General features: G+C 48.2%; 1 protein-coding gene across 2 annotated transcripts; it reads left to right on the forward strand.

The window, feature by feature from the left end:
- Positions 1-4,172: 4,172 nt before the first annotated feature.
- Positions 4,173-11,820, forward strand: APOE (apolipoprotein E). 2 transcript variants are annotated; one of them, XM_083455998.1, is made up of 4 exons: positions 4,173-4,328; positions 4,708-4,774; positions 7,121-7,271; positions 10,780-11,820. In XM_083455998.1, exons 2-4 carry the CDS (start codon positions 4,732-4,734, stop codon positions 11,405-11,407), a joined length of 822 nt encoding a protein of 273 aa, XP_083312124.1. In that variant the 5' UTR covers positions 4,173-4,328; positions 4,708-4,731; the 3' UTR covers positions 11,408-11,820. The 2 variants fall into 2 exon arrangements, with proteins under 2 accessions (XP_083312124.1, XP_083312125.1); XM_083455999.1 differs by having other exon boundaries at positions 4,295-4,383.
- Positions 11,821-12,338: the final 518 nt, after the last annotated feature.

The following is a 12,338-nucleotide window of genomic DNA, read 5'->3' on the forward strand; positions in this document are numbered from 1 at the left end:
AACTTACAACCAAAATGTTACCCTGAGCCCAATACATTTGACTCCTGAAAAGGCACATCCCTGTGATGTCGTCCCCTTGCTGATGGTTGTTATTCCATTTGCTGCCTTTCAATGTTGCCCTGAATTCGCTGCCTGAAACAGCCACCTCGCTTTACCTCAGATCCGTCCACGCAACTCCGCGACCCGCCAAGCTGAATGGATTGTGGGCTCCGTTTGTCTTGGTGGGTCGTGCAGGTTGTATGTGCAGTGGTACCTCGGGTTACAGACGCTTCAGGTTACAGACACTTCAGGTTACAGATTCCACTAACCCAGAAATAGTACCTTGGGTTAAGAACTTTGTTTCAGGATGAGAACAGAAATTGCGCGGCGGTGGCACTGTGGCAGCGGAAGGCCCCATCAGCTAAAGTGGTACCTCAGGTTAAGAACAGTTTCAGGTTAAGAACGGACCTCCAGAACAAATTAAGATCTTAACCTGAGGTACTACTGTATAGTCCGGCCCCCCACAAGGTCTGAGGGACAGCGGACCGGCCCCCTGCTCGAAAAGTTTGCTGACCCCTGTAATCTAATCCCTTCCAGAACGGAACCAGGATCTGAAGGCCCAGTACCTTGGATGAGCTACTGCAGGGCTGCATAGCGCTTGTTTCGCACCCGGGTGTACCACTGTATGCCGGTTTGCTCTACTGCTAAGGCAGCCAGAGGCCTGTTAGCACTTGTCTAGAAAACAGCTGGTAGCACAAGGCAGAACCTCAGACTGTCACGGGTTGTGCGTGTCTGCAAGAGTTTGTGCCTTGCATGTGCTCATTTTGTTAGGCCTCGGTTTCTTGTTCAGTTCAGCGTGTGCCTGGCAGGGTGAATTCGCCTCTTTGGCTCGCAACCCTGCTAACCCTTTTCTCTTGAAGCACCCTTACGAAATCCCTCCTGTCAACAGAGTCACAAGAAGAGAAGTCTCCTCCGTCCCAGCGACCCAGACGTTTGCGACAGGACACCCACAATTTCCTGCTTCCTGCATCCTAGTAGCAAAGAATGACGTTTTCCCCAGCAAAACCCCACCTCGCCTCTGAAATTTCTGTCTAGAGTTGTGCACAAAATGGCCTCTCAAAATTCTGTACTCTTATTTGTGGGCAGAGAAACTGTCGGGAGAAACATTCACAGCCAGCCCTACCGTTGGGCAGATTGAGTTGGCTGCCTCAGGCGGCAAAATGCAGGGGGTTGGGAGCAGTGGCCAGATGATAGTGGACTGCATCATGTGGTCTGCAGCCTCCTAAGCTCAGGTGCTCTGGAAGGCACTGCCCTGTTGACAATGGAGAAACAAGATTCAGGGCAATGTCTGGACACCGCTGCATTGAATGAAAGGCTTCAGTGAGCCAGACACTATCTTGCTGTTCACCCAAAGCAACCCAGGCTACATTTGCACCATATATCTACAGATCGCTTATACAAGTTTAAGTCTCATGGCTCCCTGCAAAGCATACTGGGAACTGTAGTTTGTTAAGGGTACTGAGAGTTGTTAGGCGATCCGTATCCTCGCCCAAGAACTACAATTCTCAAAGCGGCTTAACAAGCAATCCCTCTTTCCAGAGAACTCTGGGAATGGCAGCTCTGGGAGCAGAATAGCAGTCGTTGTGCTGTGGGTTAAACCACAGAGCCTAGGGCTTGCTGATCAGAAGGTCGGCAGTTCGAATCCCTTCAATGGGGTGAGCTCCCATTGTTCGGTCCCTGCTCCTGCTAACCTAGCAGTTCGAAAGCACGTCAAAAGTGCAAGTAGATAGATAGGTACCGCTCCGGCAGGAAGGTAAACGGCATTTCTATGCGCTGCTCTGGTTTGCCAGAAGCGGCTTAGTCATGCTGGCCACATGACCTGGAAGCTGTACGCTGGCTCCCTCGGCCAATAAAGCAGGACAGGCGCCACAACCCCAGAGTTGGCCACGACTGGACCTAACAGTCAGGGGTCCCTTTACCTTTACCAGCTCTCAGCACCTTTAACAAACAACAGTTCCCAGGATGCTCTGGAGAAAGCCATGCCTGTTGAAGTGGCGTAAGAGTGCATTGATTGATAAATTTCAACCCCTTTCTAGTTTTGTCAGGTGTGCAATAACATACCCTTTCCTGTTTCATATGGGATTAAAACAGAGCAACAAACACCTCTTAGTTCCTTTCCCATAACATGAAATATCATTCTTGTCCACTAATATGAATTAGGTAGTTTGGGGGTTTGCACCCCAAATATGTCTCAATAAATGGCGTGGATAAACCACTTTGGTTTACAACCCTATGCGCAATTCTGGGAGTAAGCCCCTTTGAACTCAATGAGACGTACACCTGTGTAGACAAACATTGGCAAGAGTACCCGCATTTCATGCAGAAGTTCCGAAGTTCAACACCTGGCATCTCCAGGTACAGCTGAAAGCGACCCCTGCCTGAAATCTTGAAGAGCCACTGCCATTACTGAGCTAGCTGGACCAAGGGTCTAACACAGCATGAGGCAGCTTATTCTGTTCCTATGAGTTGACTTGATATCCCTTGGTATAACTTGAGGTGTCTGTCTATTGACAGATCTGGCAATTGCGACCTGTCACGTAGGGGTGTGGACGATTCCAGATGAATTTTCCAAGGGTCCAAAAACTCACAAAATCACCTTGTACAGTTGACTGTGTCTCTTACTGTCAGGATTCACTTGTGCGTGCCTGAAAAAGTGGTAGAAATGTGTACAGTGGCACCTCGGGTTACATACGCTTCAGGTTACATACGCTTCAGGTTACAGACTCCGCTAACCCAGAAATAGTGCTTCGGGTTAAGAACTTTGCTTCAGGATGAGAACAGAAATCGTGCTCTGGTGGCGCGGCAGCAGCGGGAGGCCCCATTAGCTAAAGTGGTACCTCAGGTTAAGAACAGTTTCAGGTTAAGAACGGACCTCCGGAACGAATTAAGTACCATATTTTTTGCTTTATAAGACTCACTTTTCCCCTCCTAAAAAGTAAGGGGAAATGTGTGTGTGTCTTATGGAGCGAATGCAGGCTATCCCAGAAGCCAGAACAGCAAGAGGGATTTCTGCTTTCGCTGCACAGCGATCCCTCTTGCTGTTCTGGCTTCTGAGATTCAGAATTTTTTTTTTCTTGTTTTCCTCCTCCAAAAACTAGGTGCGTCTTGTGGTCTGGTGCGTCTTACAGAGCGAAAAACACGATACTTGACCCGAGGTACCACTGTACATTTGTTTTCAGACACTCATAAGCTACACATTCAGCAACAGACTTGAACTGATGTCTCAACAGCAAAACAGTTGAATGGCAGTAGGGGGGAGGATATAGTTTGGAGGAGAGATGGGGCAAATGTCTCCCCCATCTTCTTCCCTGTTACCTCTGCTGGGGTACTCCAATATGAGTTTGTCACCACTGGGAACAGAAGCGTGAAGGGAGAAGAAATCGGTGGATAAGAGTTTTGCATGGCCTCCCGCTGCTGCTTCTCCCCTCTGAATCACCCTTTCCCCAACTCTGTCCCACTGTTTTATGTTAACTCAGTCTGACTTCGATCGCCCATTTTGGGCCTCACTGTAGCATAAACACATTTTAATCAATGCCATCTTTTCCCCACCACCCAAGAACACAATTCATTTCGCGCAAGAAAACAATTTTCAGTGAAGCTTGTGCAAATACAGTGGTACCTCAGGTTAAGTACTTAATTCATTCCAGAGGTCCATTCTTAACCTGAAACTGTTCTTAACCTGAAGCACCACTTTAGATAATGGGGCCTCCCGCTGCTGCCGTGCCGCCAGAGCACGATTTCTGTTCTCATCCTGAAGCAAAGTTTTTATGCTGAGGTACTATTTCTGGGTTAGTGGAGTCTGTAACCTGAAGCGTATGTAACCCGAGGTACCACTGTAGTTGCAAAAAAATGGGAGAAAGATGGCCATGGGAAATGTGTGAGAGCCCCTCTCCACGTTCTCCAGGCAGAGAGGAAAAATAATTATTTAACAACTTCTATTCTGCCTGATGGGGAGACTTGTGTCAATCAAAAGTTCACATACTTGATGCAATAAAAAAACATTGCTTTAACTACTTTGTTTTGCTCTCTCTCTCTCTCTCTCTCTGGTGAGTTCAGGGTTAAGACTTTCCCTAGCAGTGTGTGTGTGTGCAAAGTGTGTGTGTGGGTGTTAAACTTTGTCCTCGATGCCACTTTGGCAAAATTTTGTGACTACTGCTGCTGCTGACTCTGCCAGTCCCGCCTCCCTCTCCCCCCCCCTCTTTTCTACCAGCTGAGCTGGGTATTTAAGTCTGCACAGAGGGTCTGGCTAAACACTTTCCAGACTCCAGAGGAAGAGAAGGTAAAGGAAGGTGAGAGCAAAGCAGAATAACTGGCAACTTTGCACAAGCTTTTCTTGTTTTGAAGGTGTGTCGGGTTTGTGGGTTCTAATGTGCATTGTGGACTGGGACCAAGAGACCAAGGGGAAAGAGCTGTTTTCGATTTAAGGACATTTGGAGAAAAGTCTGTTAATGTAGGGTTGTTTTTGTGTGTTTTTATTAATGGTATGGCATTCGGTGGGTTCTCCCTTTCAGGACTGAGCAGATACAGTCTCATCGTTGGCTGGGCTGCGATTAATCCTGTGTGTGTGTCTCTTAAAGATTCCTGCTGGTGGAGGAAAATACCCACACCCACCTTCGAGGCACTCCATTACCTAATTTTGTCCCCTTTTTTAATGTCTCCGTTTCTCAGAAGGGTCCAGAAAAGTCGGTGATCATGAAATTCCTTGCCCTGTTTTTCACAGCGGTCCTGCTGGGAGGTGAGTGGCGGAATTGGAAGAGGTGGTTTGTCTTGAATAAAATCGGACGCACACAGAACGAGCTAAGCACCCTTCGTCCCCTCTGTCCCAGTGCTCCTTAAAGGCTAGTTCAAAGGCAGCACGGACTTCTATACTCCGTGGGTGTGGAACTTCCACAAACAGTGGCAGTTTACCTCGGTGAAGCAGATCAGAGCAGCTCTTAGTCTTATGCCATGGTTTATTGGGAGAATATCGCTTCTCCACAAGTTGTGTGTGGCGTGAGCTAATGTAAAGAGGGATGAAGGTAGACTAGACACATCAGAACATCAGGGTTGTGTTGTGGGGAGCGGCCAGAAATCTGAGCTAGCTTGACTTTTGTGCTTTGAAATTATGGGGATGTTGGCCACATGGGCTTTAAAACTCTGTCCTGCTCACTGTGCGATTGATGCTGCTTTATTAAAAAAATTGGACACTTGTCCATTTAGCTCAGTGCTGTCTGCACTGGCTGGTAGCAGTGTCGGATTTACATATAAGCTAAACAAGCTATAGCTTAGGGGGCCCCCCAAAAAGGAAAAAAACTGGATGTACATTTCCAAAATATAAGATAAAAAACAAATAAAATAAAACCTACATACAGCAACAGTGTTTTGCGTTGTGTAGGCTCCTAGGATGCACCCTAAAATATCACTGGTTTGCTCATTTGTATATATAGGATAGGGACGCGGGTGGCGCTGTGGGTTAAACCACAGAGCCTAGGACTTGCCGATCAGAAGGTCAGCGGTTCGAATCCCCATGACGGGCTGAGCTCCCATTGTTTGGTCCCAGCTCCTGCCAACCTAGCAGTTCAAAAGCATGTCAAAGTGCAAGCAGATAAATAGGTACCACTCTGGCAGGAAGGTAAACGGCATTTCCATGCGTTGCTCTGGTTCGCCAGAAGCGGCTTAGTCATGCTGGCCACATGACCCAGAAGCTGTACACCGGCTCCCTCGGCCAATAAAGCGAGATGAGCGTCGCAACCCCAGAGTCGGTCACAAGTGGGCCTAATGGTGAGGAGTCCCTTTACCTTTACCTATATATAGGGTGCATACATTCTGCATGTGCAAATGGCTTTAGATACCTGTTAGGTCCATAAATTACCATATAGCATATATCCAAAACAAAAAACAGCAGCCATTTGTTGTTGACAAAGAGCAGCTGGACATATAAAGGGCCCCATTACCTTCAGTAGCTGAGGGCCTCATCAAACTTAAATCCGGCCCTGGCTAGTAGCATCTCTCAGGGGCACAGAGCGCTTCACTTGTGCAACTGTGTAATGTGTAATATGAAATAAGGGAAGGGACCTATGGCTGATTGTGGAAGGAGGGAGCTGTAGAGTCCTTTGCCCCCACTCATAGCTTGGCAACGCAGTGTAGTGGTTAGAGCATGAGACTAAAACTTGGGGGAGAGCCAGGTTTAAATTCCTGCTCAGAGAGGGTTGACTCTGAGTCAGCCGGCCTTGCCTACCTTGCAGGATTGTTTTGAGGATAAAGAGGGGAGTTCTCGGAGGGCAGAGCACGATAAACCTGCAAACAAATGGGAAGAAAATGCATCCTAAGGGGAAAGGTTGGGGTGGGCTTGGCTCCCCAGAAGGGAAGGCTCTGTGGGGGTCTGGACTGACCACCCTAGGCTGAAGTAGGTTGCTATTTGCCTATTTAGGCATGCAGGTGCCTCGTCAAGGTTAGTTTAGGACTTGTGTTTAACAACCGCAACCTTTGGCCCCATCAATGGGTCACCCTATCTAGGAATGCTGAGTTGTAAAAGTAACATCAGCCCTAAGAGCCGCTGGGATTAAGTAAGGACGTTTGTGCCATCGATTGACGACACAAGGGAAGGAGGTGTAATGGCACTTCCATCTGGGCTTGCGAAATGACCAGCATTTTGAAAACCAAAGCACTGGACAGTCACAAGTTACATGCTCAAGCCCTTCCATCCCATTCCAGTCACTGAGACACTAGCTAGCAAGGGGAAGAGGCGACAAGATGGCGGCACTTCCCCCCTGCAACAGGAAGTACCTTTTTAATTGGGGATATGTCTCCAACAAAGTTATATTCAGAGGAGGCCCACTGAAATCAATGGACACATGCCTATTGTTTTTAGTGGGTCTCCTCTGAGCAGGACTACGCCGCATAAATCCCTTCATGTTTTGCCTCCTTGCCATCACTCGCAGGAGTGTGGCTTCGCTGATTCCAAGGACCTCACTTTGTAAGTGGCTTGCGACCAGGTGGGATGCCCCATATTGACAGGCATCTCTCATTCAGTTTGGGGGGACGTGAGTTTGGCCTGTTTCTAGATCCTTGAATGTTTTCCTCCTTTCCCTAATCCACACAGGCTCCTTGGCCAACCCTGTCCCCGAAGAAGGGACAAAATCCAAATGGGAGGAGACGGTGGATGTCTTCAGGGATGTAGTGACCAGGATTGGGGATGCGGCTGATGATGCCACTGCTCAGATCAAGAGTTCACAGCTCAGCAAGGAACTGGAGTGAGTGATTTTTCTTCTTCCTTTTTAGTGGGTACAGGCACTAGGTGGGGTTTTTTTAATGACATGTGCTCAACTGGAGTTTTCACAGCCCAAGTGCATACTCCCAGTGGTGTAGCGTGGGGGGTGCAGGGGGGGCCGGCCGCACCGGGCGCAACATCTGGGGGTTAGGGTTAGGGGGCGCAAATCCACGGGTTAGGGGGCGCAAATTACTTGCCTTGCCCCGGGTGCTGACAACCCACGCTACGCCACTGCATACTCCAAAAAGTCCAAGCTCACATTGCTCTTAAATCTCATAGAATGACATAGATCTTAAGATGGGTGATATCTGATGATTAGCACTGAAACACATTTTGGGGAGGCGGAAAAAATGAAGGCTGTGTACCTTTACAGCACAGTCAAAGCATGTTTCCTCACACACACCCCTCAAAGAATTCTGGGCACTGTAGTTTGATAAGGGCTCCTGGGAACTGTAACTCTGTGAGGGGTTAAACTACTGTTTACCCATAATTCTCTGAGGGAAAGAATGCATTTCGAATGTGCTTTAAAGGTATAGTATGTACACAGCCCATATCACACTTACATGGCAGGAATCCCAAACGGAATTGTACAATTTCTGAAGTTAAAAAAAACCCCTGGATTTTAGAATCTTCTGTTTTTGTTTGTTTGGACACCAGCCCTTAGAATTTTCAAATTTGTCAGGTCCTTTGCAAAATGTTGCTTTGGTTCTTGCATGCCTCATTTGTTCTGGAACCAACAGAACTTTGAAATTTACTGGGGCCTGGCGTTAGAGACTGGCGTTGTCAGATTGGTTCACACCCTGATAGGGCCACGATATCTTCCGGAGTGGTCCCTCATTACCTCCAGGCTCCTGCTGAAGGATGATTTAGGCTGTGCACACACTGACAGCTTGAAACACAGTTGGGTGTTCTTTTCCATAATAATAATAATTTATTATTTATACCCTGTCCATATGTTTTCCCAGCCACTCTGGGCGGCTTCCAACAAAAGATTAAAAATACACTAAAACATCAGTCATTAAAAACTTCCCTAAAAAGGGATGTCTTCTAAACGTTGGATAGTTGTTTATTTCTTTGACATCTGATGGGAGGGCATTCTACAGGGCGGGTGCCACTACCGAGAAGGCCCTCTGCCTGGTTCCCTGTAACTTCACTTCTCACAGTGAGGGAACCGCCAGAAGGTCCTCGGCGCTGGATCTCAGTGTCCGAGCAGAATGATGGGGGTGGAAACGCTCCTTCAGGTATACTGGGCCGAGGCTGTTTAGGGCTTTAAAGGTCAGTACCAACCCTTTGAATTGTGCTGGTTTGCAGGGGGCAAATGCACCAAGACACAGTATTCCCTAAGAAACAACAGGATAGATATGGATTGTGGATAATCATCATGTAAACACTGCTTTTTAAACCGGCACTGGGGTCACATTGGATGCAGAGTAAACAAGAGTGTGTACCCAGCATTAGTCAGCTTAATTTAGTGATCTTTTATCTGAGTCATAGTTGTTTGGAAGAAGAGTACCATAAATCCCAGAACATGTCCACTCTCTCTGCAGTGCTGACTGTGGAAGATGTAAGTCACAAGCCGATGTGAGAGAGTGTAGCCAGGATAGACAGGGCTGGATTAACCATTAAGCAAAATAAGCACATCCTTAGGGCATCAATGGAAGGGGAGGGCACCACAGAAATTTCCCTTTGCCAGATTTACCATATAGACCAGGGATGTCCAACAGGTCAATTGCGGTCGATCTCTGGCTACCTTTCCTTACTGTCACAAAAACTGGAAGGGAAGACGCTGTGCCGCTGTTTTCATCCGTAGCGATCTTTTTGTGAGTGACCTTTGTCCCTTGCCTTTAGCCACCCCCAAAACAGAAGTCGTCCCCCCAAAAAAGCTTTTTTTAAACCTCTAAGAAACGGGGTTTTCTCCTCCCTAAAGCTCAACCACTTTGAGCTGAATCCCCTCCCCCCCAAAAAACAGGGGGTGTTGCGTTTAGATTACTGCCAGTTTTTAATTCTGAAAGTAGATCGCAGTCTCTTGAGAGTTGGCCACCCCTGATATAGACCATACTGTGCAGCTGAACAAAAAGAAACATTATTCATATACGAATATAGGAAAATAAACATTATTTTCCATCACTGTAGGTTTCATTTCAAAAAGATAATTTTATTTCACACTTTATTTCTGCTTATATTTCGAATTAGATATCTACGGGGATACCAAAATCTTTTAAGCGCTTAGGGTCCCCAAAGGTCTGAATCCAGACCTGAGGATAGAGGAAGCGTTAGGCAGCCACTCTCACAGATGGGAGACATTAAAGGGGGAAGCAAATGGCTGATGATTTAAATGTGCTGTTTTGTTGTTTCCTGGAAGCTCTAATAGCTAGATTTTCCAACCACAAACACTTGGCTGGCACTTGTCGGTCGCAGGGGCTAAAGCGGAGACTGGCTGAGTGGCTGACACCTTTTTGTTCATGGCTCAAACAGAGTCTGGTGACAGGCGACCATTTTATCTCACATGTAAGTCAAATCTGACTTGGAGCCCCATCTATGCCTTCTATTTAAGGCTCTCTTATACCACTTCAACAGTCACGGAGAATCCTGGGAACTGTAGTTTGTAAAAGTGCTAGGACTGTGACTTCAAGGCAACCATAAAAATAATAATTCGTTATTTAAATGCCGTCCACCAGACTGGGTTACCCCAGCCGCTCTGGGCGGCTCCCAACAGAATATTAAAAACGCAATAAAACATCAAACATTAAAAACTTCCCTAAGCAGGGCTGCCTTCAGATGTCTTCTAAAAGTCAATTAGTTGTTTATTTCCTTGACATCTGGTGGGAGGACGTTCCACAGGGCGGGCGCCACGACCGAGAAGGCCCTCTGTCTGGTTCCCTGTAACCTCACTTCCCGCAGGGAGGGAACCACCAGAAGGCCCTCAGAGCTGAACCTCAGTGTCCGGGCTGAACGATGGGGGTAGAGATGCTCCTTCAGGTATATAAGGTCAATGAGGCTGTTTAGGGCTTTAATCAGCACCAACACTTTGAATTGAGCTTGGAAATGTACTGGGAGACGATATAAATCCTCTTAAGACTGGTGTTATACGTTCCCGGCTGCCACTCCCAGTCACTAGTCCAGCAGCCGTGTTCTGGATTAGATGGTAGTTTCCAAGTCACCTTCAAAGGTAGCCCCACGTAGAGAACATTGCAGTAGTCCAAGCAGGAGATAACCAGATGATCTTCAGTTGCCAGGTTTCTCTTGGGTTTTGCTAGTGAGGTATACGAGGGATTTAAATGTATGGTGTGAATGTAGCGCCAGGGTGGCCAAATTCTCCTTGCCACTTAGCAGGGTGGTACAGGCACCCATGTTCCTCCAAGGTGGGCAAGCTCACCTCAGGATAGATTGGTTGTCTATCCTGCAAGAATTATGGCGGCAGGGCCTAATGCTAGAAAATGACCAGGGTGACATATTCTGACCCTTCCCTGCTACCTCCTCCTTCTCCACAGCGGCTTTATCACAGACACCATGGCGGAGCTGGACCTCTACACAGAGAACCTGCGCTCCAAGATAGGCCCCTATGCCCAGGATGTGCAGCAGCGCCTGACGACCGAAATGTCGGCCTTGTCCGAGAAGCTGCGGACCGACATGGAGGAGACCAAGGGCAAGGTGGTCCAGTACACCAACGACGCGCGCCTGATGCTCAACCACAACATGGAGGTGCTGCGGTCCCAGTTCAACCTCTACATGCGCAAGATGAAGAAGCGCCTCACGAAGGACGTCGACGACCTGCACAGGAAGTTCGAAGCCTACAGGGCGGAGGTGCAGACCAGCGCAGACGAAAAGGTGGAAGCCGTCCGCCAGAGCTTGGAGCCCTATTTCTCCAAAATCCGCGAGAGGGGGCAGCAGCGCTTCCAGGCCCTGGCGCAGGCCGTGGGCGAGCAAGGGAAGATGGTCCACGAGCAACTCAACAGCCGAGCTCAGGAGTTGAAGGACTCCTTTGACCAGACGGCCGAAAAGGTGCGCGAGTGGTTCGCCCCCTTGGTGGAGGACCTCACCACCCGGATCCAGGCCCTTGTGGAGAAAGTCAAGGAGGCTCAGGCACAGGTGCAGGCGCAGGCACAGGCACAGGCCTAAGGCCTGTGCTCCCAGGAAGAGCAACATGGCTGACCTCCGTTTCTATGGGAACCAAGATGGCTCTCTTTGGCTGGACAGGCGTTGACGGTCCTTGCTGTATACTAACCTCACACCGCACGGCAGGTCCCCCTCCCTGTCCAGTTGTACTTGGCCAGAGTGCTGCCATTTTGGCCAATTAACATTCCACACACTTTTCTCTGGTGACCAGCACTTTCTAGGTCTTCCATTAGTAACCGCTGTTGCACCTGCGAACCACTGACAAGGAAAGGGCGCTCTGCCCTGTTTCCCCGTTTTAACACCTCACACCCAAGACACTTGTGTCATTCCTTTCACCACAATTTCTTGGCTTTCCTGGTGTTTTTGTCTTTCTTTCCCATTTTGACCTCTTAACTGAATAAAATGTACTTTGGATACAGGGGTCTCCCTTTCTTGTGATGGAGTTTCATGTCTCGTTTTGCATTGCACAACAACTGATATACACACAGAGCAGGAGGAACAGGTAAACAGTAATTGAAACGGCATCGGTTTTCCCGAATCAGCAGCATACCTTTGCAGCTCCATAGGGAGCATGAAATCATAGAAGGGACCTCTGAGGGCCATCTAGTCCAGCCCCCTGCAATGCAGGATGTTTCTGAACACCCAGGTGCAAAAACTCGGGGTTGTTTCTGCTTTGCCAGGTATATTCAAGTGGTTTCTTTTTTTTGCCCGTCCTGCCACACACAGGCCCAGGCAAAGATGAATGCATTTGGGAACTTACGGGATTGTAGGCCCTGATGAAATTAGATAGGATGGAGGTTAAAGAAGAAGTTAAGTCTATTGTTTTCTGGGCCTGGAAGAAGGGGCCATCTGAATTGGAGAAGGGGCATAGATCTGATTTGCAGGGAGAAGGTGCCAGTTTCAATCCTTGGTATCTTCCAATAGGGCTGGAAGA

This window comes from Podarcis tiliguerta (assembly GCF_965153285.1).
Source record: "Podarcis tiliguerta genome assembly, chromosome: 8".
Classification (NCBI taxonomy): domain Eukaryota; kingdom Metazoa; phylum Chordata; class Lepidosauria; order Squamata; family Lacertidae; genus Podarcis; species Podarcis tiliguerta.

Bases quoted from the DNA above. Each gene is read 5' to 3' on its own strand.
- APOE (XM_083455998.1), top strand. From the start codon at position 4,732: ATGAAATTCCTTGCCCTGTTTTTCACAGCGGTCCTGCTGGGAG. The intron at 4,775-7,120 runs GTGAGTGGCGGA...TAATCCACACAG, and splicing joins CACAGCGGTCCTGCTGGGAG to GCTCCTTGGCCAACCCTGTC. The intron at 7,272-10,779 runs GTGAGTGATTTT...CCTTCTCCACAG, and splicing joins CAGCTCAGCAAGGAACTGGA to CGGCTTTATCACAGACACCA.